The sequence below is a fragment of the Amphiura filiformis genome, chromosome 15 (assembly GCF_039555335.1).
Source record: "Amphiura filiformis chromosome 15, Afil_fr2py, whole genome shotgun sequence".
Classification (NCBI taxonomy): Eukaryota; Metazoa; Echinodermata; class Ophiuroidea; order Amphilepidida; family Amphiuridae; genus Amphiura; species Amphiura filiformis.
Window position 1 is genome coordinate 64275672 of NC_092642.1, and position 26356 is coordinate 64302027.

The 26356-nt window shown below is 37.4% G+C and overlaps 1 protein-coding gene across 1 annotated transcript in view; it reads left to right on the plus strand.

The window, feature by feature from the left end:
• The window catches only part of LOC140171946 (protein mono-ADP-ribosyltransferase PARP6-like), a 76477-nt gene extending 54529 nt beyond the window's left edge, over positions 1 to 21948 (plus strand). Inside the window, exons 8-21 of the mRNA XM_072195290.1 lie at positions 635 to 826; positions 1642 to 1803; positions 2448 to 2535; positions 3652 to 3721; positions 4060 to 4164; positions 5209 to 5349; positions 6066 to 6252; positions 7777 to 7926; positions 8712 to 8930; positions 9586 to 9771; positions 10911 to 11229; positions 12752 to 12838; positions 13274 to 13358; positions 14321 to 21948. Of these exons, the coding sequence (XP_072051391.1) occupies positions 635 to 826; positions 1642 to 1803; positions 2448 to 2535; positions 3652 to 3721; positions 4060 to 4164; positions 5209 to 5349; positions 6066 to 6252; positions 7777 to 7926; positions 8712 to 8930; positions 9586 to 9771; positions 10911 to 11229; positions 12752 to 12838; positions 13274 to 13358; positions 14321 to 14420 (2091 nt within the window). The 3' untranslated portion in view covers positions 14421 to 21948. The remainder of the gene's footprint in view (positions 1 to 634; positions 827 to 1641; positions 1804 to 2447; positions 2536 to 3651; positions 3722 to 4059; positions 4165 to 5208; positions 5350 to 6065; positions 6253 to 7776; positions 7927 to 8711; positions 8931 to 9585; positions 9772 to 10910; positions 11230 to 12751; positions 12839 to 13273; positions 13359 to 14320) is intronic.
• Positions 21949 to 26356: the final 4408 nt, after the last annotated feature.

The following is a 26356-nucleotide window of genomic DNA, read 5'->3' on the forward strand; positions in this document are numbered from 1 at the left end:
CGAGAACCGCGCAGGTCGAGAACTGCGAAATTCTAGTTACATTATGCAATCATCCTAGCAACGCCAGCGGTGACCAGCAGCAAGCCGATATATTGATGATCACTCCACCGCTTTGCCCAAAGCGGCAGATCACTAGGAGTTAATTTCAAATCAACGCGGGAGTGGTGCCGCTTTGATGTATGAGAACAATGAGCACAGAGCAGCAACATTGGTTTTCAGAGTTATGCTGCTGCCACTCAACGGTGTGCAGCTATGTGATTGCCGCATGCAGAAGAGTACAAGCGGTACAATGCTCAGCGGCAAGTGGCATGAGTATGATACCAGCATTAGCCATTAGTTGATAATTTCCTTTAAGGATTTTTATCTTCACCCTACATAGAGCAGTCCTACATTAAGCATTTTAAATGAATGAATGCAGTGTGCGGTAATTACATGCGTCTAGCTGCTGGGTCTAGTATGCATCAGGCCTGGTGGCCGTTCAGGGTTACCTGAATGGGTGACTCCATTTGAAATTCACACTCCCTGTGTGAAAGATTGAGGTCATGTTTTCTCTAGGGGGTGTAAGGATTTCAACTGCAATAGCCCATTTTAACCAAACCTGACCAAATATTTTACATTTGTTTCTTTTGTACAGCCTTCCTTAACAGCCATCTCAGAGTCGCATGCAAGTCGAGACAGCGATGGTTTTGATATGGACGTAGAGAAAGGCGTTACGGAGGATTTCCCCTATGCTGACAAAGATATGCAAGAAGACGAGGCTGAATCGTCCGACTTAGATGATGATGACGATTACTATGCGTCTGAAGACGACTTTGATTTAGAAGAGGTAATAGTATCTAAGTTTGGTGCTTTTTTTTTATTATGTCGAGCATATCTAGGCATTAACGGCTGAAATCTAGGAGATAACGCTGATGAAACATTAACCAGGCACAAGTGATCTGGTGAATGGGATCACTGTAGATAGCTGGCGTGGCCATTTAACAGTACGGGCAAGTGTAACAAGAATTGGCGTATTAACCTACTGTAACAAAGGTCTTTTATCATGTGTAATCTGCCCGCCTTTTCCAAATGAGCCATGAGGCAAGCGGATTTTATTTGTTTTACTCATATTTTTTGGTCCTGCAGAGATTTGAACCCGAGGACCTCACGCTCCAAAGGCAAATATCTTAACCAGTGTGCCATGCTGCTTGCCATGCGACATGTGCACCATGTTAAACGCACTAAAAGATTGGTGTCTTACCCGGGCACTCAGATGCTAGGCAGCTAGTTTCAGAAGACAAGATACAAATGTGTCATAATATGACCCAGGAAACACAAAATTTGTTTTAAAACTTTATATACATGTTATAAAACATGTTTTTGTTTTGGTCAAAGCGTTTTAATAGCATTTGAATGTCAGGTTATATAAAGGTCATGCAAACGTTTCTTAAATGCTTTATATGAAGAGAAAAAAAACCACTACAACAACATTGTCAAAATGTTATTGTAATTTTTTTTTCAAAAATGTTTTCGAATGTTTTTAAAATGTTTTATACCTTTCGTATACCCTTTGTGTTCACTGTAGAATCAATCTTAATGCAAATATGTTACATCAAATGAATGTTTTTGTAATGTTAATTATATAATTTTTTTTGCCCATAGGCCTTTGTGTCGGAAGATGAGGTTGTTGAAATGAACCAACTTCTTAGACATGACATGGAGCAAGTAGGCAAACACTATGGACCTGATGCCGTCACATGCAGGACGTTTGACACATTGGGTGATATTGATGTAGAACTACACATTGATGTATCCTTCCTGGAGGTAAGACCTTGACCTATGACCCATGACCTATATCCCATAATTTGACATGACATGGAGCAAGTAGGCAAGCACTATGGACCTGATGCCGTCACATGCAGGACGTTTGACACATTGGGTGATATTGATGTAGAACTACACATTGATGTATCCTTCCTGGAGGTAAGACCTTGACCTATGACCCATGACCTATATCCCATAATTTGACATGACATGGAGCAAGTAGGCAAGCACTATGGACCTGATGCCGTCACATGCAGGACGTTTGACACATTGGGTGATATTGATGTAGAACTACACATTGATGTATCCTTCCTGGAGGTAAGACCTTGACCTATGACCCATGACCTATATCCTATAATTTGACATGACATGGAGCAAGTAGGCAAGCACTATGGACCTGATGCCGTCACATGCAGGACGTTTGACACATTGGGTGATATTGATGTTGAACTACACATTGATGTATCCTTCCTGGAGGTAAGACCTTGACCTATGACCCTTAAAAGATTACATCTGACTTGTTTTTATCCTTGTACTGATGTACTTTAACTGGAGGATAAAATATCCACTTGTTATTTTTGAAGTGAATATAAATATATAAATAAAAATTGTAATTAAATCTTGTTTGTATTTGTTTGCTACAGGAGGAAATATCGAAGGCATGGTGTATAGACAGAACAGAGTCACTAACATGCAGGTTACACTGCTCGCTTAATAAGTACTTGGATGCTAGTAAGTGTTACGCTCCATAGTTTTCAAATTTCTTTTCATACTAGAAAGCACATATATCGTCGCCTGCATCACATGCTGCCATATCTCAAAAGGCTGCCTTGTGTGATTTTTTTTTTTATTGTCGTCTAAATTGTGTGGAGAATGGAGATACACCATCAATTTAATTGCAATCGCATGTCCATTCATAAAAGAAAGATGCATGCTGAGATATAAAATAACAATATGATACAACAATGATAATAAAAATCACACAAGGCAGCCTTTTTAGATACAATAGTATGTGATGCAAATGATGATATTTCATGGGATATATTGCTCTGTTTGATAAAGCAGAAATTTTCACAGTGGGTTTTATTTTTGCGCATTTCGCAGTTTGACATAGTTCAGCAAATTTATCACCCCGCTAATGTGCTTGATAATGAAGCTTAATTACTCTGCTTAATTACTAAGAAATCTACAACCGCAAAATCATCACTCTGTGAAAATGTTAGGGAAACTTGCAAAATATTGTGAAAATATTGTCCTCCTTTGTCACTAAACAAACGGTCTGGCGACAACCACATAGTACGTCATTTCTGATTGGCCAATCATCGTCATCATAAAATGTTAAGACTGAGAATTGGCGCTTCAGTGGCTGCCAAGCTAGTGTATATTTTGCGTTCGCGGTATCTACAAATAGTGGGGGCCTATGATGTTTAGTATCACTTACACAAATCACGTTGTGTAGCCAATTGAAAACAGTTTTATTTGGAAATCCATTAACCAAGTTGCGATAGTCATTTCGGGGTTGTCGCAGACGGTTTGTTTAGTGACAGAGGAACACAAACCGGCTGGGACCGAGACAAAAGACAGTATTTATGCAGATATCTCAGTTATCTCAATGAATGATCTCCAGAAGAAAACATGTTTTCAATGTCATCACACATCTTTATTCTCTTAAGCTCTAGATGGACAACTCTTTGTTGTGTTAAGCACAGTAATATACTCAAATGTGTTACTGACCATCATATATTGATAAAAGAAATTGAATCAAATTAAGTTGAAGTGATGCCAAATTATTCACAACACTTTGGTAATATTTTTTTAATCAACATTTTCTTGTTGTTTTCATTCCAGATTTGCCAAAAGTTGAAGTCTTTCAGAAATCCAAGCAGGGTCCTTCGGGAATCTGCAGTCAAGTTAGGAAGTAAGTCTTGTGTCTTGTAGATTGTCCAAGTTAAGTTTCACTTTTTCTACAATTATTCAGGGAAAATTGATACTTTCCTCTTTCATATTATCAAAGCTTAAAGCAAAATTATATCAAAGCAAAACTCTTGAGCATTTTCCCACACGGAGCGGAAATGACGGCCCTCATATCAAGCCTTGGGATCTGCTTTAAAGAACCCATACCATTCCTCTTTTGTGGCAGCTTGATTTGTCTCAATATTTGAAAGCAAAGACCACTGTGTAATGTCTTCCCAACCACAACCATGGAACTACCTTGATACAGTAACTAACTATTTATTTTTGTTTCCAATTTGCCAGAATTGCCGAGACATTTTTGTTGCAGCATTGGAAGGGTATTAGCAATGATTCTGTGCAATCACAGCTCAAGACAGTACCAGTGTCTCCTGCCAAGTCACCGTCAAAGTAAGTTTTGAATCTCCTTGCTGCAAATTACATTAAGCAGTATAAGCACCCTGGATCAAAAGCTGAGGGAAAAAGATGGGTACAGCTTGTGAGAATTACTCTCGTGAAGTACGAAGTGGATTATTTTAATTTCTATAATGAAAGACAGAAAGATTCAAGCCAAGTATAGATGAGTTGACTTCTGATGTCATTGCCTGGCAGTATGCGCGCATCATCACAATTTCCATTGTATTTTGCCTGGCAGTATGCGCGAGCATATTTTGTTCAGGGCCTGTGGTTTTAAAATTCCCGCCACATCACAATAAGGCTATTGAATAGTATAGTGGTTGTATGCAGCTCGCTCAAGCATATCGATATACCAGTCCCTTGCCTTTGTTGATAAACATTGAGGTCAACTCATCTATACCAACTTGGTGTGGGGAACAAGCCAAAGACAAGATAAAAACTAATGCAATATGTAAACCATGGTGGTGTATACTGACACTGCACTAGTAAAAATCCAAAACCACCACTTTAGGGTAAGAGTTGAGGGTTATGGCTTGGGTTAGTATTAGGATTAGTAAATAAATAATAGTGGTACCCCATATTCTGTAATTACCACATACCCGCAAACCCTGTTTTGAAACTAAACACCTGCGACCACCAAGCAGAGAGTAGATCGTCATAGATCGCTCGGTCAGCTCATCACCTTCTTGCTTTAAGGGACGCACCCTTAGACTTCAATGGAGTGGGGAGGAAGTTTTTGAAGAAAAAAAAACTTCCCCCACTACATGAGCAAAAAAAAAAACTTCCCCCAGCAACACTAAAAAAATTTAAAAAAACATTCCCCACCTAATTGTATAAATGCATGAAAATTTATTTAAAAAACTTGTCGCCTTTGGCGGCGAAAAAAACCCAGCTTTGGCGGCGTAACAAAAAATTTGCCCCGACCCCAACTTCCTCCACCCCCCCCCTTGAAGTCTAATGGTGCGTCCCTGCTTAGCTATTATTGTTCAACACTGTCATATTAAGTTGATTCTTTATTGTTTTCATCCCTTCTTACAGTAACAAGCGTTTAATGCAAGATGCATCGGTAGCCCGTCTGGTTGACATGGGCTTTGGTGTGGAGGCAGCATGCGGCGCCCTCAACCTATCCAAAGGTCTGGTGGACGAGGCTGCACATCTACTATGTACACAACCGGAACTGTAAGTACAACTGCAGTATAGTTGGATTTGATTGAAATTGATTCCATAAACTTACCTGGTGAATTTGTCAGAATTTCAAATGGGGTTACCTGAAATTTTTACATATCGTCAGTTCGTCACTGGGCGGGAAAACCCTCATATATACTTTTGGCCCTTGAACATGGATAAAGCCTTGTAGGTGTAGACTTTATATTGAATATTGCTTCATCCATGTTCAAGGGCCAAAAGTACATACGAGGTTTTTCCCGCCCAGTGACGATATCATCCTATAATGAAAGACAATGATAAAAAGACTAGTTTGCGTCTGACGTCATCTGTCAATCAAACTCCGAGCAGGGTTTGTTTACAAGTGTCGTGATGATATGAGTTGCTGAACACGGCGGTAAAAGCGGGCGCCTTATTGTTAATTAATTTTGCACCATCAAACATACAAACTATCTCAAAAGTTAGGTCTTAATTGTAGGAAACTTTCTTTGGTAAAGGCACCATGTCAACAATGCCTAGAAATGTTGCTTTTTGCCTTGAAAGAGTACGTAATTTTTGGGTTTTTCGCCATTCACTGCTATTCCTTTTCTCCGATCGGCACCAGCCAGATGAATGGACCTTCCTTATACGCGCTATTAGTCAATCAAGGATCGTAGATAATTTAATTCAGACGCAAACTAGTCTTTTTATCTTTGTCTTTCATTATATCAATGGTTTTATCATTTTTACAGCTGTACATCCCCTACGGCCCAAGGCAGTAGTGGAAGCAAGTTTGTCAAGCGTCTCTTCTCTCGTAAGTCAACAAGCCCCAACAACCAAGTGCCACAGTCATCTCCTCCTGCCCCGTCCTCACCAGACTATACTGGTCCACTCATGTCTGTTGGTGCAGATCTTCATCTTATACCGGCTGTAACACAGGTAGGTGCATGGCGCTATACAAATTCATTCAGGAAATATTTGTTTCATGACATGTGTTTGTAAAGTTCAGAGGTCATACCATATTAATTAAAGACCTGTGACCCGATCAACAACTCATCCCTCCAATTTACCTCATTGTTGATGAGATTTTGGTATCTCAATAGATCATATGTTTTCTCATTACAAACCTGAAATTTGATGTTCCAAAATTGATGTATTTCCGAAGAAATCATGAAAAACCATAGATTTGTTGTTACACGCTAACAAAATTTCACACGCCATGGGAATTGTGGGTGTGGGTAGCTCCAGGAATTTAACATTCTGTAAGCTTCTACACCTTGATTCCGGGACTGATACTCCTTCATGATAGCCCATTAACACTTAACAGCTAGCACATAATGTTGGTTTCATACTTTCCTGCCGCTTGCCGCTCTGATGACGATTTTGCTTCACTGCGCAGTCGCATCAGAAACACTAGCGATGACCAGCAGCACGCCGATATATCGATCACTCCAACGCTTTGCACAAGCGGCAGCATCGCCATGAGTTGAATTCAAGTCAACTCTGGAACATTACTGCTCTGACGTATGAGAACAAGATACGATTTTTGGCGATGCTGAGCGGCAACATTGACTTTCATAGTCATACTGCTACCGCTCTGCTTGCAGACAAGTGCACACGGCATGATGAAGCGTCACACAGCTCAGTGGCAAGTGGCAGAAAGTATGAAACCAGCATAAGTCATTTGTTGTGGATTTGTTCATTTTCAAAAACACATTTAATAATACAACAGTGAAAGTAAAACATTTGATCCTGCAATCATTTGTATGTTCAATGAACATTAAAAACAGCTTTAATCTTAAAGAACACAATCTGTCAAGGGTATGTGTATGAATTATAGTAATACAATAAACAGATTTACCTGCTGTGAAATAGCCTTGTCCGGGCCAGTGCCTAGTTACTGCTTTATGTAAGGCCTGTCAGGTTAGGGGCTATTGTTTGCGGTAGCCAATGGGAAGGTGTCAACAACATTCTGGCGCCACCCGGTTTTCCAGGAATCGGGCACATTGCTGTCTGTCACGGAAGGAGTATGGTGGTTCTTCAATTTGATGAAGAAAAGTAGGATTAATGTATATGCACTTTTCTAAGGAATTTATATAGGATCAATTCAATAAATATATGTAAACTTCTTGAGAAGTTAGGCCACATTTGATGTATTTGAACGGTATTTTGGTCCGTATTGTATTGGATAAGCTGAAGTTAAATCCAAATAAATGGAGATAATTCTGATGGATATGCCTAGCAAAACTTTTGAGTAAAATTTGCCTAATTTCATCTGGGGGTAAAAAGGTAGAGATGATGAGGCTGTGTTCACAGGCTGGAAGTACCACGTCTCTTCACAGACTCCTCCATAATGAAGTGGATATTTGATTGTCTTCTGTGAATGATGTATGAATAATGTGATATTTAAATTGCAATTTACTTTTAATAACCCAACAATTTTGTTTAATTTTACCCAAATAGAATGGCAAGAATGCAAAAGTTGTACCAACATTAGAATATGGATTCCTTCATCAAATCTACACTTTTCTACGTAACCGGGTACCTACGCTTAGTGAGTTCTGTGTCGTATGCGATGAGCAACATATCTTCCAAAATGGTGCTATGCTTAAGGTATGTAGACCATCCGCTTTTTGTTATATCGTAAAATGTATTTTTATAAATGTCTTTTAAAAGAGGTTGTTGTAGTGAATAAGATAATGTTATTGTTGTATTTAAAAAGATTAGAATGAAAGAGGAATGGCTCTGCCATGTTTGTGTGTTGGTCATGGAGGGTACAAATAGTATACATCCGGATTATTTTGCCACGAGCATGGTAAAATTTGATTTAAAGTGTGTACTTGCTTGCATTCTGCATAAAGTGTGTTGTACAGTGCTACACATGCAACCAGTCAGTAATTTATCGTCGGCAGTCAGGAAAAAACCTCCTTATGTGTCATTGGCCCCTGAACATGTTTAAAGCAAAACTTCCTATGTAACCTTTTGGCAGTTTTGTTTTACACACGTTCCACAGGTAAAGGGGAAGTTTTCCTGCCCAATGACGTTATGCAAAGTCACCATAAACATCATTCATTGGAGTATGACATGTCCAAATAAGGACATTCTATCATTTGTTTGGCTTGTAACTGATGAAAATTATTTGTTTTTTGTTACTGTGCGTGCCAATAAAGTCCCAATTTACCACATAAGCCGGCGCCAGTCACGCATTACAGAAGGTGTAAGTAGTATAGATGCTCCAAATGCATGTACACCACAAGTCAGTATACAATGTTATGAGTCTCTTTTTTTGCCGATAATAAGCGGACAAAGTATAAGGACATCCACAAAATATGTAAAATGTGTTTTAACATTGGTTGTGTAATTCTCTACTTTTGAATTTGTTTTTGCCTCCATAACAGCCTGCAGTGTGTGAGCGTGAACTATGTGTGTTCTCTTTCCAAACATTGGGTGTGATGCAAGACGCTGCAGAGAACATTGCCACCGGTGCCGAGGTGGTTGATCTGATGGTTGCCATGGTAGCGTCATCCATCAAATCCCATCGAAGACATTTGATCTTTGACCCCTATCCCATGGTAGTTGACCCAAGGAATCCAAAAGAATTTGCTTTTACTCCAAAGGTGAGTGGAATTTTTAAAAAAATTAGAAATAAATAGTAGCGCTACATTTATTTTCGCGTTTTTTGTGGTCCAATCCGCTACCGTGAAAATTAAGTAGCAACGTGTGAATGTCTTCCTTTTGTGTATCGTTCCATGTATGGAAGCTTAGAATGAAAGTAAAAAAACATCAGGATTATTATAACATTAGTTGAATATGTAAGCATTAAATGGTGTGGTTTGATTCCTGTCGGCAAAAAGCTACCCCAACACATAATCATATTTTGGGTATCCATTCCATTTAGATTTTGTGTCACTAACAAGAAGTTATGGCTTCATATGCCATAAAAGTCTTCAAATTTAACAATCTGATTAACTCATCAATAATAGATGACTGATATCTGTCCTAGGTGGCAGAGCATCAGGTGTGAAGTTTATCAATGCTGGTGTACCACATGGTCCCATGCTGGGGCCACCTACTCTGCAGGCACTTGGAATGCCCTAACAGCACATGTTAGCTTCAAACAAGGATTTGCTGAGCTTCAAGCGGGAGGTTATAGCTATCTTGATGCCAATCTATCAGTGCTTTCTAAATAGATTTCTGTTGTTAATGTCCAGATTATCCTTGCCATAAAAAACACATTTAAATGTAAAATTGATGTAACATTCCCGTTTACAGAAGAAGAATTACGAGAGAATACAGCAAGCAGTGGATAGCTTCATATCTATCCGTGAGATGTTAGCGGCTGGTAACTCATGTGATGTGAAAAAGAAAATGGACCATGCTGATGTACTAGCGTATCCCCTGTTGCAATGGATTATTTCAAGCAATCGTTCTCATATAGTCAAGCTACCTGAGTCACGGGTAAGGGGTATAAGTCATGGATTAAGTGCAAGAAACCCTTATCAGTGATAGCTGCCAAGTGTCATATGTGTGCAATATAGAGTGTAGAACATTGTCAAATGTCTATAGGGCAGCTTTTGCAGGTACGGCCATCTTGCAGTAAATTCTCAAAATGTTTTTCAATAATTTTGGGACAGATTGCAAATGTTGATGTCCGATGCCATCGGACTTCATCAGGCATCTGATTGGTGGTGATGTGCAAGAATATACTTTCTGTCGCCTCCTGATGAAGTCAAATGGTACTGGATGCAACATATAGCAAAGCAAGTTGCAAATCTACTCCAGAAAAATACAGCACTAATTTTTTGGAATTAAAAAAATATTATCCTGTTTTGCCAAATGAAACATACCTAAATCCTAATCCTTTAGTTAGTTCTAACTGGCAATAAAAGTCTTTAGTATACATGTAGGCTAAGAGTTAGCTCATAATGTTAATTTTTCATGTTGTCCTTGATAATCGGTGAAGAAAGAATTTAGGAAATGCCAGTTTTGCAAAACAGGATAATATATTTTTAACTACCGATTTTATATATGGGTGCGCCATTGATAGCACATTACCGGGCAGCCAGTCAATGTGTGAAACTACAGTACTGGTGCAGCCAGTCACTGTGTGAATATGGTCAGGCTTTCGTCAGATGTGGCTCTGACTTCATCAGGACTAAAGACAGAATTGAAAAAGCAAGCAGATTATATGTGACATGATCAAGGGGAATGAGTCACATGTCGACCCTGGTCGAAAATGAGTTATATATATGTTTCTAAAGAGGACATTGAGAGCTTTCAGAAACTGAAAACCCCAAGTTGATACGACTTTTCTTTACAAATTAAGTTATGTCACTTTATCTATCGCTGAAATCAATAGAAAACAAAAGCATTTTAACACTGTTTTTGCCAATATCTCAAAATCAATGTTAGCCACATCCGACTCATTCCCCTTGATCGTGTCACATATTATTCCTGTATTTTTCTGGAATAGGGAGCAGTTCCAGTTTAAGATTATATTAAAAAATATTGTTTTTAAATAAACTATTAGATGAATAATCTACACCAAGATATACTTAATGATTATTAACAAACCTGATATCTGTTTATTCCTACAGCAAATCAAGTTCATGCACACAGCGCATCAATTCTTACTACTCAGTAGTCCACCTGCTAAAGAGGCTCTCTTTAGGAAAGCCAAACAGACTTATGGTAGTGTCTTTGCGTTCCACGGCTCACATATAGAGAACTGGCATTCAATACTTCGTCATGGCCTTATTAATGCATCCGGCACCAAGCATCAAATGCACGGTGCCGTATATGGAAAAGGTATCTATCTGAGCCCACATTCGAGTGTGTCGTTTGGCTATTCAGGAATGGGACACGGTGTACACACTAAAATAAAGAAACAATTGAGTGTACAATCAGGCCACCATAGTCGGCCACTGCTATTGCCGAGGGCGCCGCAATGTAATCGTCGTCGACAACAAAATCTTCATCAGCAAGTGAAGGGACAGGGGCAACAGCAAGCTCAGAAGGACAGGTTAGATTGTTTACTTGTTACATGTAATTTAACCTTTTTCCTCCTCAGTATCAGTTGGCCTATTCCAGTTGAAATCCATGCACCCTGTGGAAGACATTACTTTAATCTTCCACACACGGCGTGTGAAATTCAACTGGGTTACCTGAATGTGTGACTCCATTTGAAATGTAAACATTCCTGTGTGGGAGGTTAAAGTCATGCCTCCTTTTTTGCTTTGTTCTGTTCTGTTCTAGCTGTTTTGACTGACGAATTCTGCTCAAAATAAGCTTTACAATAATATCCTACATATCAATATTGCTTTTTCGGAAGATAGTAAAAAATTACCAATAAATATATGTTGTATCAAAATGATTGATACTAATCAATCTTGATGTGTATTGAAAAGCCTGCCTCTTCAAAATGCAACATTGGATAGACTAAATCCGTCAGTCGTCTACGCTGCGCATGCATTTGTGTTATGCTTATAGTGACGTCTGAAAATCTTCTTATCGTGTCGGATTCATGAAAATATTATATTATCACACAATTTTTGGTGTGCGTCATAGTGCAACTAACTATTGGCGCCTGTGTACCGTGCCGTTGTGACAAGATTTCGCCCAGAAGTTCTAAAAATATGTTCAATAACAAACTCGGTCAAAAAGTCAAGTTGGGCACAACTGCACAGTCTCAATAATGCAACCAAATCTTGTTGCAAAGTCCAACACTTTTTTAACACATAAGTTTATCAGTCGTCAACTCAGAAAGCCAAAAAGTTGATGAATAAGGGCAGCAGTCTAAACATTGGATGCTCTTGAAATGTCTAGAACGTATAGGTTATGAATTGTTATACAAGTAATCTGCAAATTATTTGGATCATATGTTTAATTTTGATGCATCAGACTCATCTATTATCAATGAAAACTGATAGGTACCAATCATTTTGATGGGCAGCCGATGATGATGATGATGATATTAATCCTTTGTTTTCTATTGTTTATTGAAAGGTTCTGTTTAGCATATCTGACACCCAGGGTTGTAACTACGCTGGGCGGACCCGCCCGGCACTCTTAATTTCCACCCGGCACAGAAGTTAATTTTGAGCCCAAATACCCGGCACTCCAGTCTCAAATGTTTCAAAATCAATGAACAATCAGTATAAAAATTAGCAATTCTTATCAAAATGTCAATTTTTTCACCATTTCATCTAAATTTCACCCGGCACTAAAATTTAGCCAGCTATAGCCCTGCTGACACCTATTTTTGACGATTAAAAACCTCTTTGTTGTGGATGGTCACATGTCACATTCTGCATGTTGAATAAGTGTCGTATGGATGCTAATGTTGTGTAATAAAATTTGGATAAATTTGTAAGGCGTTTTATATTTTTCTATTGACAGGGAAGAGAGACAGGCTCTGGTGACCATAGATACCCATCAGACAAAAATATTGTGCCAAGGGAGCTGGGGCCTGGTGAGAATCGATTCTTACAGAGCAAGAATCTCACATGCATAGCACTGTGTGAAGGTGAGTATGCAAAGTGTTTCCATTTAAGTCTAGCACATATGTTAGTCACTTTTGTGGATTGTCACAGATTCATATTCCTGCATTCTAGTTCTAGTTGAATACTTCTCAACACCTTATTAGGGCCAAGCGAGAAGGACTCTGGAACCTTTAGATGATGAGTGCAGATATCAGAACCGGGGATGGTCCCCCTTCTCTTTTCCAATAGCTCTGTAACATGCACAGGGATGAATCCTCCTGAACACGGGACCAACTGCTTTACGTGACTTACGAATCACAGACATCACACATACACTACCTATATCTGCACATGCTAAGCAGTGTATGGGGTGAGAAGAAATTCTACAATTAAATTCTGTGATGAAACTACACTTAATTGAAGGCATTCCTCATTAAGTCATCAACATTATTGGAAATAAATGTGTCTTTTCTTTTCAGTGATCAAGTCCAAAGACCTGACCAAACATGGGCATGTCTGGGTGTGCACCAATCCAGACCATGTGTGCACAAGATTCTTTTTTGTGTAAGTACAAGTTACATTTATTTATTTATTTATTTATTTATTTGAACTTTCTTTACTCATGGTAGCTCCTTTAATGTAAAAACACTTGATTTCCAAGGAGGCCGTGCATTTACAAAGATACATGGAGAACATGAAACATTCTTTTATACAGTAATAAATCATATTATACAAATGCTGTTAGTGGAACATGAAATTGTGAACAAATTGGATATGAAAAACTCAAATGAAAAAAGCATATATTACCCAGGTTTTATGATATAACAAAAACTTAAATTGATCAATAACAAAAACAAACGAATAAGTTTGCTTAACGCAAGAGCTTACTTAGCGCACACTTAAAAATCCCTGTATTTAGTTTTTTAGTTCATAAAATGTTTTGTGGGAACGACCACCAAAAAAAGACAAAGAATGTCAAGGTAATTTTGGGGTCATCCAGGGTCAAATCGCCATAGGCTGCTGCAGGATAATGCAATTTGGTTTGAGGACCACCATAGTGAGACAAACAATATTAAAACTAACTGAGAAATAATTATATGACTATTTGCCAAGTGTTGTGTGAAAATGAAAGATGTCAATGACTTCATGGCTGTTTTTGTCTTCAATATGGGCTCATTCAGCCCTGAAGTCATGGACATCTTTCATTTTCACACAACATTTAGTAAACAGTCATATAATTATTTCAAAGTTAGTTTTATTGGTACAAAACGAAACCTTACAATGCTATTACGAAATATTGGGAGGGGGACTTATTTTTGTTGATGTGTATACATTTGTTCTTCCTTGTAAATGCCAGTGGTAAAATGGTGGACTTTTCTCAAAAAGCTTTTTAATTTCAGCGCCATGTGAAATTGACGCGCGTGTAGGTGGAGGCATTGCGACCGACGATTTGCGTCGAGAACCACGCAAGTCGAGAACTGCGAAATTCTAGCTTAACATGTTGTCATTCTTGTTTCTTTTTACAGCTATGAAGATGGCAAAGTAGGGGACCAAGGCGTGGACACAACGCAAGAAAGATACGCTAAAGAAATTTTAGTTGCCATGGCTGACTGCAAAGCGCCATAAAAAGACTTGACACAATCATCTCCACTCATACATGTGATTTGAAATGAGGAACCAGGACTATATTCGTAAATCCATACCCACCTATATATTACTTTGATTGACAGATGTAGCGCCACAACAGAATGTTATGCCTTCCCATGATGCATTGCTGAAATTGTGCTAAATCACCCATTCGTCGTCTGCATCACATACCGCCGTATCCCAAAAGGCTGCCTTGTATGATGTTTTTTTTTGTTATTAATATCTAATTGTGATGAGATACACTGTAAAGTTAACTTTTTATATTAATTTTGAGTTAATATCACTATATTACAATCTCATATCCATTCATGAAAGAAGGAAGTATGTTGAATAAAATAAGAATATGAAATGCAACAATGATAATAAAATTCACACAAGGCAGCCTTTTGAGATACGTCATTACATGTTTATGTGTTGGTTTCTAGAAACACTGGAATAAGGCATGATGGGAAGGTATGATCGTCTGCTGTGATATAGAACATAACCAATGTCTCCTCACTCCCCGATAAAAGGGAGCTCAAATGGGGTATTCTGGTTGAAATCCATACACCCTATGGAAGACATGACCTTAATCTTCCACAAAGGAATAGTGGGTTTCAAATGTGATTATCTGAATAGGCGACTCCGTTTGAAATCTACACCCCCTGTGTGGGAGATTAAGATCATGTCTTCCATATGGGTGTGGATATCAACTGGAATAGCCAAATGTCTGCAAACCGAAAGAATCAACTGAACAAGGACGATGAAAAGAGATTTATAAAGATTTGCCCCAATGTGCCTTTTATACTAGACATTTTTTAGATTTGATTTTTTTTTTTTGAAATTGAACGGAAAGTGTGCTGGATTTGTTCTTACTGGATTTTGTTCATGGAGGCAATTGAAAGATATACAATGGACTATTCCAGAAAAAGGTGTTCCTCCCTGTGGAAGTCTTATACATGTATGGAGATAGAGGGCAGTAGAACAACTCATCAGTTCCATCTCACGTTTATGTTTCCTCCTCCGGAGTTTACTGGCACTTTGAAGGATACCAAGTTCAAAGAAGTAGAGTTAAACGAAGCATTTGATTCAGATGATTGTGAGTTTCTCACCAGGAAATGACATTAGCCAGCAGACAAAGCAAGTTGAATACCAGCCATGTGTGTGTGTTTATGTCTTATCTTCCCTACATGCAAATACCAGGAGCTGAGTGGAATTTGTTACCAGCCAATTTCACCTGAAAGCTGACATTGCAACTTCCGTAGAGGACTTGAAGAATAGCTGGATTAGTTTTACAGATGATTTTACCGAGGAGTTGAAGATTAATACAGAATACATGTAGTCAAGATTGTCTCCCAATTGTTTGTGTTTGTGCAATTGTAGGCGGCTATTACATTTTGCTCTTTTAATTTAGAATAGGGAGTCATGATTACTATATATGTATTGGTCATCACACATTAAGATACATGTTCCTTACAAAATGTTGACTACATCAGTGTTGTCATGTGTGTGATATCATTTACATTTTAATTTCAAGAACATCACATATGTATCTCTTATTACTGTGCTGAATATAAAATGGTTAATTGTGGTAAAAAATATGCGAGAAAATGTTATAGCAGAGACGCTCAAAACATTTTTTTTTGTTCATACATTTAACTAAAAATTGCTATGTGAGATTGAAATTGTCGAAAAATAACAAAAATCACACAGTATGCGAGGCTGATAAGAAGTATTAATTGGGTATTTCTGTTGAAATCCATACACCCCCTGTAGACATGACCTGAATCCTCCACACAGGGAGTGTGAATTTCAATAGGATTACCTGAATGGGCAACTCCATTTGAAATATACACTGCCTCTGTGGGAGATTAAGGTCATGTCTTCCACAGGGGTTGTGCAGATTTCAGCTACAATAGCCCAGTGATGGGGAAGAAGGATTAAAGATTTCGTTTAACTGTTACAGTTGTAGAGAGTTACAGTGATTGAAAATGTTTTTTTAAATTGCTCATTAGACTGGGGCATTAGAATGTCATTTTGATGTGCGTCAAATTATTTTTATATTGATTTACTTACTTTCATTCTTTGCCATTTTATCGGATTAGACAGTACCCTGAGCTAGTTGTTGCGCTTTATACTGAAATGGTACATGTAGCCTCTTGCCTATTTGTCAGCTTTTTACTGTGTTAAACTCAAATAACAGACAGTATAAAAAAGTGGTAATTTTTATGTGTGTAATTTTTCATGCTTTAGGCCAAACCAAATTAATTATCTCATGTCCTTTGGACTAGAAAATCTAAGGCAGCATGCATTTTTTATTTTATTTTTTATAATCCAACAATACCAATTTGGGGTATTTTGTACCCAGTTTCTCAATATAAATGCAATTGTGTTGTTTACATTTTTGAGGTTGCTAATTCGATATTGGAAATATTTGAGAATGAATATTAATTAATTTTACAGTCGATTTTCGGCCAAATTTGTAGGAAAATGTGAACAATAAAATGTAAAATTAAATTAGCAGTTTCGCACAACCAACTGCGCAGCATAAAATCTAATGGGTGTAGGAACATGATTGTTTTTGCCTAACTGATGTTGAATTGTTTTATTTGTTTAAATCTGCAATTCTAAGCTTCTTTACATTGACCTATACACAGAAGGAATATATTCACAAGTTGTTATTTTGACAATAGCGGCGTGGAACGCGAACGCATGGAAATAAATAAAACACAAAAATTGTTACTTTAACAGTACATTGTAGTACTCAGATTATTTGATTGCAGACCAATACCTTCCAGTCACTATAATTTGGTAGCAACACAGAATTAAAACCGGAGAACCCGGACTCCCTATCCCGCCACAGGGACTGCCTTTTGAGGAGAGCAATCACTCTCTTCTGCTCTCCTTAAATCTGGAGAGTGCTTTTTACCTCTCCTTAGTTGAGTATTCTCTCCTGAGATTCTATTGTAAATGCTCTAAACAGCTCTCCTTGAAGGCTCCAGAAGAGTTATTTAATGCCCTCCTGCAAATTCCAAAAGACAGTCCCTGCCGCCATGTATAATAGCGTTGTCAGCTATGGGGGAAATTGGGGTATTCGAGTCCTTGCTGATGGTGCATGGAAAGAAACAAAAATAATTCTCAGTCTGAATCGTTTATGTATCGCATGTAGGTCGCATAAAGTGCATCTCTCAAATGCATGCAGTATGATGTCGCGCTCACATGACAACGATTGCCTCAAGCTCATTCTGAGCAAAACCGAATACCCCCAGTTTTTGTATCAAGATGGCGGTCAAGTCTGGGTTCTGTGGTGTTAATTCTGTGGATAGTAATACACAGGGTTCTAGTACTATAGGGAATTTGTATTTTATAACCAACCTGAAAGGTTCTTCATAAATATATAATGGATATATATTAAAACAACAATTTGGGACAAGTGGCCATGTGCAGAAGTCTATGTACTTAACTCGACAACAAAGACTATGTAGATAAGATTTTTCTTTTGTATAGGTCTATATTCTGTGAAATATGTACATTATATTGAATCAGTACTTCCTGAATCTTGATTTCCACACTGACACAGTTCAAAGTTTTCTTTAAAAATTCAACAATTTCAGAATGTTACATTGTCATGACCATATTTGGAATCAGCATGAAAAATGCATTGAAATGAGTACAAACAAGCCCAGTATTAGTTCAGTGGTTCTTGAGAAAGCTCTTGATATTTTGAGAAAACATCTCAAAATTTGGAACTTTTTATGTTTAAGCATATGACCAACACGTAGAGCATTATAGTAGGAATTCCAATTGATTGAACGCAGCTTTCAACAGTTGTACTCGATCCAACCGCGATTGTATATCGCGTATTTCAAACTACAACGCGAACGCATGAGTCACAACCTTGGATACAATGCTAACCAATCACGAGTGCATTGGCATGACTGGATTCACTTCCACGCACACACCCACACGCTGGCCTATATGGTACATCGCACAGTGTACGCAAATGTTCGTCACACAGACTCACGCTATTGAAAGCTGCGTTCATTCAATTGGAATTCCCACTATAATTATAGTTTGATCAGTGCATAATCGGCGGGAATTGTTAGGCTTTTACCACTACGCCAAAAAGTAGACCCACGTTAAGAGTGATATTGTTGACCCATCTGGTCTATATTGTGCGTGTTAAATAAAGTATAGACAAAGTATTGGACTTAAATAATAATTTGTAATACTTCTGGTGAGTTGTCACAAGACATTTCTCGAAATTAAATATTGATATTAATCCGCGATGTTATAAGGCCCGCCGATTACGAGCTGATCAAACTATAGAGAGGTACATAATAGCACTCCAAAAAGTTCCAGTGCTTTGTATGCTGTTACAACTCTTGCATTTATGCATATTCATGAGGGCCTTTTACCAATTACATTTGGTAAGGGCATTGGTTTGAAAAGCCAGAGATCCAATTCTAGTTGAAATCCATATGTCCACTATGGAACACATGACCTTAATCAACCATACAAGGGTGTAGATTTCAATGGAGTTCAGGTAATCCCATTCAGGTAATCCCATTTGAAATTCACACTCCCTGTGTAGAAGATTAAGATCATGTCTTCCAAAGGGGTGTATAGATATCAACTGGAATTGCCAAATGGTGATGCAAATGATTGCATATTTAAAGATTATTAGCCGTAACATGTGTCATCTTGTGTATCAGGTCCGACTCGCATTATGTACAAACTGATAGCAGAGTGATAGTATATACATACAGGATAAAATTTCTGTATGGGAAGGTTTTATTTTTATGACATTATATTATGACAAGCAAGTGATTTCTTTTTAATTTATTGATTATTACATTTTAATTACCCAATTGCATCATTCATTGTCTGATTTTGAGAATCACAAATTGCGGCAATCATGTTCAATTTGTCATACAATATTCATAATTTGTTGTTTCATATTCATACATACTCTAACAGCGTGTGTGATTGGTTGAAAGCCGGCCCCGTATTAATGTCCTGCTGCTCAAAGTGACGATCGGGAGGATAGACAAAAAGTAGGAAAATCACATTTTCCAGAATCAATCATCAAATGTTCTGGTAGGCCTATGTATACACTTTTGGGCTCAAATACCTTTGTATAGCCATTGGGCTGTTACAGTTGAAATCCATATTCCCTCTATGGAAAATGTAACCTTAATCTTCCACACAGGGAGGGTAGATTTCAAATGGGTTACCTGAATGAGTGACTCCATTTGAAGTCTACACCCCTTGTATTGGAGACAAGATATTGGTTTATTTATTGAGCTCTATGGTTGAAAATTAAGATCTTGTCTTCCATAGGGGGTATATGGATTTCAACTGGAATCCCCCATTTGAGCTTTTTTCAGCAGATTCTAATTATAGCCCTTTTATCGCAATTTTTTTTTTCATATGAGCTATTTTATGAAATATGAGCATGGGCAAATCACTCTTAGCCCTCCTGCATTTTAAGCCCTGATTGTAGCATTCCTGTATTGTACATACATACATAGTTTTGAAATATTTGCATACATCGCACAATTTTGGATGCGGAAGGAATAGTATTAAATATAATACAGGTATCAGTGTATGATTTGAAATAGTATATCTAAATTTCTTATGCTATATTGTCTTCTTTTTTCTTTCAAAACCAATTGATGTAATTCACTTTATTTTATTTTATTTTTAAATTGTAGTTAATTTATACCATACTGTAATATATTTCATGCATGTTGCCACCCTATGATATTTTTAGAAATGAGTCAAAAACGTTTAACAGAAGTTACCAATTGGGTAGTAAACTTGAGTACCCCCTGCTCTTGTACAATACAGGGGGTACTATGCTTCAGTGGTGATAAAACACTCATAACCTCTGCCCCTATACTTATTATTGGACCATACTTTATAAGCGCAAAAACATAAAATACATCTCAATGCGCTGTTTTACCTGTGAGAGATTAAGGGTGTGTCATCCATAGGGGGTGATGGCTTTCAACTAGAATAGCATAATACAGAGGATTGAACAGGGCACCTGTCTCACTGATCTACTTTTGACCTCATGTTCAAAGAATAAGATGGATGACAACATGTCTGAAATGTGATGTGATCATGCAAAATGAGGTTTTTGTCAAGAAATACAAATTTAACAATTTTTGTATATTATTAGCCATTGAACTGGCTATAATATGTGACCAGCTCCAACAGAACCTGGAACAAGTAGCCAGGCATGTTTTTGAGTTATAGGCCTTTAAAGGTGACATTCCCATAAACAAATTTGGAATTCTTAATTTCATGGTATTTGACTGAGGGACAAATCCTTGAAAGTGCTTATTAAAACAAAGTTTATTTAATCAATAATTAACAATTGAACTATGATAATCGCTATTCAGTCCTGTAAGGCAGGAAACTAATTAGCCCATTACTCAGAATAGCAATTTTGCAAAAATATCAAGGTATCATTTAGGGCCTACAAAATTATCCATATCTTGGAAAAGTATTGATGCTATGTATAATATTTTGGTATCGCTTTAAAGCTTATTGTGTAGTGCTTACATTTTTATTCAAATCATGAAATGTCAAAAATGCGACTTGTTCTTGGTTTGTCAGAACGGGTCACATATATGCTAATTTTCCAATTGAAGGTAATGTTTCTGAGGAATGTTAGTTTTCAATTCTTTGAGAGCATACCTAATAAAAGACAGCGAATATGAAAGAAAATTTTTAAGATTTTTGTTTTATCTTAAAATCATTTTACCTTGATCACACTACATGTGTAGTGTACGCAACTGAAAGTGTGTTATGTTTGTGGTTTGCTCACTTTGAATAATTGACCTATTTTATGCACTTTAATTTGTTTTATAATCAAGATAATTCTCCTTTTTTAATATTTTAGTTTTGTCTCTTCTTTTTTACTCAGATTGCTAATTATTCTAATGCACATTATCTTTTGAACATGTAATTGTTAGATTACTAATCTAGTTGGGTGTTTGTGTGTGTGCGGTTGAACCAAAGAATTAAATTGGAGAAGGTGGACTCCCTTCACTATTTGAAATCCACCATTTGTCATAGTGACAGAAGATGAGATTGCATGATATTGGTTTCACATAGTGACGGATAACTTTGGCAATCTGTTGCATAAGATGTACGATATTACATTTTAATATTTTGGGAATATTTTTGATAATTCTACTTTTAAAAGTCACATGAATTGCTGAATTAATTCGCTGACTCAACGTTTTCCCAATTTGCGATCCATGTCCGTCACTATATGATACACCTGATGTAGATCTAAAAGCTCCATTTTGATTGGTTACTTTGATGATTATACCATGTAATTGAGCAATCAGACACAGTGTAAGAAAGGAGTAGTGCTCATGGGATTAAGTTTGCAGTGCTTTTTGCCAGTACACTTATACCCTTGGTCCTGAGCAGTATGTTAACAGCAGAGTTGGCCTTTTCCATTTTATTTATTTGGTTTGAGCCAATGTGTTAAATTTTAGTTGATTACGATAGTGACTGAAGGAATTGTGTGTGATCAGAAGAAAGTATCCGAATAAATTATTTACAAAATATTCTTTAATATGTCAAAGATATGATACCAAACTGAGTGCTTGCCAGTTGATATCCAAGTACAGTATGGGCTCTTGTGTGTGGATGCAGTAGAATTCGGCAGTTTGATCAATATATCAATTAGAAATGATGATTGTGCAGATTATCATTCATCCAGGTAGTAAGTAATAACTATGAATTTGAGATTACAATCTGATCTACTGGACCGACTTATTCATATTGCTACTCATAAAAAGAAAGTCCAGTAGGTCTGATCGTAATCTCAAAGTCATAATTTGAAACAAGGCATTAGCCAGAGGGGTGCCAGGTGTCATTTGTTATCAATTTGGACACCCTAAAATTCTGATTTTTATAATGGAGTGAATAGGAAGTAGACACCCTGATTTTGAAGAATAAGGTATTTTTGACCATTTTGGACATCCTGAAGACACCCTCGGGCTAATGCCTTGATTTGAAACATACTTAGAAGAACTGGCCAGAACTTGGGAACTATGCTATAAATAAACTCTTACTTAAGTAAAAATTAATTTGAATTAAGTGTAGACCAAAAGAAATTGTGGTAATATGTAGTTCTTGATGACCAAGCAATGATGAATTTAACTTGGGGTTGTAGCTATTCTGGTCGGGTGTAACCGGCACTGATGCTTGCCAACCGGCAAAAATTGTTTTTATCATCCAAATTTTAGGCGGGTGGTACCCCTGTAGCTCTGAGCCTGTGCTTTAATTGGATAGTAAAATTAGCTGGCACCCAACTTGGGCTAGCTACAACCCTTATTTAACTGTCCTTCTAAATAGCAACAGAAAGAACCATAATTTTCTTCTTGATATGTAGGACATAGGCTCTCATTTTTCTACAAATTTGCCTTATTTTTAATGATATGAAAAGAGATTATAGAAGAATGTGTTTTTAAAATGACCTGTTGATTGTTGTTGTATGTTGACACCATAGCATAAGAGAAGTTACTGTATTCACTTGTACAAGCCAGTGTTCACCAGAGGATGGTTGGCATGCTTCCCTACATGCACTATGGTTGGGAAATTTGACCCAAATGAACCCATGCAGTAGCACTTACCCACCCATAGACCTACTTGATAGGTCCTTTTGACAGTGGCAATCCATAAAAAACGCTATACCCCGAGAACTGCTCAAACCCACACTGGGTTTTAGCGGTTCTCAGGATATAGCGTGTTTAAAAGACCGTATATAGTAAGGCTACTTACCAATTGAATTGCACACAAAAATAGTCATTTGGATATTGCTCTCATGGAGTAAAATGGCAATTCTTATGCAAATGATATCTGGGCAGATAACAGTGTTACCTATACATAATATTTATGCATAGAAATTTTCATGTTGGTAGTATAATCATAGCATGATTTTAGAAAAAGAATTTCTTCACACAAACCAATGTAAACTGTGGGTGACCTTGACCCGTGTTTACTCAATGCCGAGATAACCTGCAGAACCAAATTGTAGGTGGACACTTGCAAACCATCCTCTGGTATTCACAAAGAGGCACTAACTGTAGGCATACTTGATTAAATAAGCTACCTGCTCCTCGCATACCTATTAAAAACTGGTCAGTTGAATTCCAAGTACATGTCGAGTCTGAAAGAACTATAATCCATTAGCTTTGTCAAGACAGTAGCGTCCATGTGTGATACATGGGCGATCAGAGGCGATGTACTTGTAAGGTGTAGTCACTTTGCGCTGAATCTCTTGAAAAAGCCAAATGGACAAATACTAATAATTGTGGTTCATGTGGGGGCAGTGATAACAAAGTTGCTCCATCACAGTAACATTCTAATTGCTTGAATCATGTATAGGACCCCATTTTGTTAAAGGGTATTAAATTTTTGTATGGACCAGAGAGATAAAAAAAAAATTGTCTTGCAGAATGCTGGATTTTTTAAACATTTTATTTATTTTTTTTATAATGAATGATATGATTCACCACTGATGGGGTACCCAGTTGACTTGCAGATTGGGCTTAACACACATTAATTTTCTAATTAAGCACAGGAGCTTAGTGGCAAACTAAGTATGTATCTTAAGATATTTTGTCAAGACTCAATCATGTTGAGTAAGAGTTGTTAAATAAATACTGGCCAGGTAGTGATAATTATTATGCTATTCAGTTGAAATCCATATTCATCCCTCAGTGGAAGACATGACCTTAATCTCCCACACAAGGGTTTAGCTTTCAAATGGAGTCACCCATTCAGGTAACCCCATTTGAAATGTACACTCCCTGTGAGATAGATTAAGGTTATGTCTTTAATAGGATGTAGTATGAATTTCTAATGGAATTTGCCAATATTTTAAGAAATAATGCCTTTGTTTTTTTGCTAATTATGCATGCCAAGAACAGCTGAAAACTGTAATGTAAATAGATAAGCGCTTGCCAGCAGACTTATGCAAAATGCAGGTCTTAAAATGTTATAGCTACTATTTTGCATTTTTTATTTGGTACAGTTAATACATTATATGTGTAAAGATCATCTCAATTGAGTGGATGCCGTATGGGCCAAATTCATCTCTGACTAAGATAAAACCACCCTGTTCTACGGACAGACATATTTTCCAAGCTGGTAGTTTTGGATTTTTTTTTGTGGAAGAGGTTAACCCCCAGAGCACTACCTGCGGATCTAATATTGCCTCTGATTGGTCAATTACATGATATATTCACTTTAATCACCAATCAGAATGGAGCTTTGCTAATAATTCACCCCAATTTTTTTGGTGTGGAGAATTTATTCTAACAATGTTGCTGATTGGGCCAATTGATAATGAAAACTTCTTTTTGGCCAATCGGCAGGTAGTTCTCATGGGGTTAAATGACCGTAAAATTGCACCGGATTTATAACAATGAAGTTTTTGTTGCTATATTTTGCTTCACCTCAAGATTCGATAGTGACATCGGTGCTTTAACACAGTTGCGCTGCAAGCGTTACCAGCAAGCTACCCTTGTGGCATTAGACTCGCACGCAACAAGTTGATACTGCGACCAGTGAAATATATGCACCTACCGTATTGTTTGTAATAAACGCCGGGGGCGTTGCATTTTTCCAAAAGGGGGGCGTTTATTGGAAGTGAATTGTCATTGAAAAGAGCTTGAAAATCGGGTTCAATTTCATGATGGTGCTCCTATTAAAAGGAGGGATTTACGACTACATCATGGCGGCGCCCACTGAAAATGATATTTTCGTGGGAATTCAACAAAATTACACCTGTAAGTGCATGGAATTAGTGAAACCATAATTAGGCAATGAAATGGACGGGAGTTGAGTCATCACAGGTTTTGTCCATTCAATTTAGCGATCGTGACTGACATGACTGATGCAAGTTTTAAGCTTACCTACACGATATGCGATGGATGGCATGGAAATGTTTGCATTTTTGTCAATTTTTCACAGAAAAATTGGAGGGGGGCATTTATTAGAGGGGGAGCGTTTATTATAAACAATACGGTATGTCACTTCCAAACACAGGATTGATACAAAGTATAGCAACAAGCTATCGAACCTTAAATCAAATCATCAAAGTGGATTGTTCCAAGCAGAAATTGTGACAATATTTATACAATTTCACATTTCAGAAAGCCCTTATTCTTTTCTGTTATTTACTAAGAGTAACCTTCATAGTGCCTGTGAAATAAATACAAGATGAGCTTTTTGGCTACTTTCGATTGCCAAAAGAGGCGACAACATTTTGAAGTGTTTATAGGTAGCATATAGCACTGTTGGCATAAATTGAAAAAAAATGGGCTTTTCCTTTCGAAATCCATACACCCCCTATGGAAGATATGACTTAAAATCTTCCACACAGGGGTGTGAATTTTAAATGGGGTTACCTGAATGGGTGACTCCATTTTAAATCTACACCCCCTGCATGGGAGATTATGTCATGTAGGGGTGTATGGATTTCAACTGAATATGCCAATCTAAGATCTATTTGAGAACTGTAAATTTTGTAGATTAATTTTGAATGCCATAAGTCTTATTGAGATATCATATCATTGTGATGTTTGGAGAATGCCATGTACGATTAGCAAATATTTGAATTTTTACGATCTAAATCTGTTGGGGTTGGCCAGTGAACCCCACTAAATTGCCTTTAAATTAATTAAATATAGAACTTATTTATTATTGGCAGAGTTTGCTATGATGTAAAATGCGGTTTAATATGGCGTGTATATTTTTTTGATCGAAAAATCCGGGTTTTGATCAGTAAACAGGGTTTCTTTGTACAAAATACAGGTGTAGACACATGGACACACAGCTAGGGTGCTGGCTGATCCTTTTGTCCTATTCCCTATTCAAGAAAATTCATGTGCAACAGACAA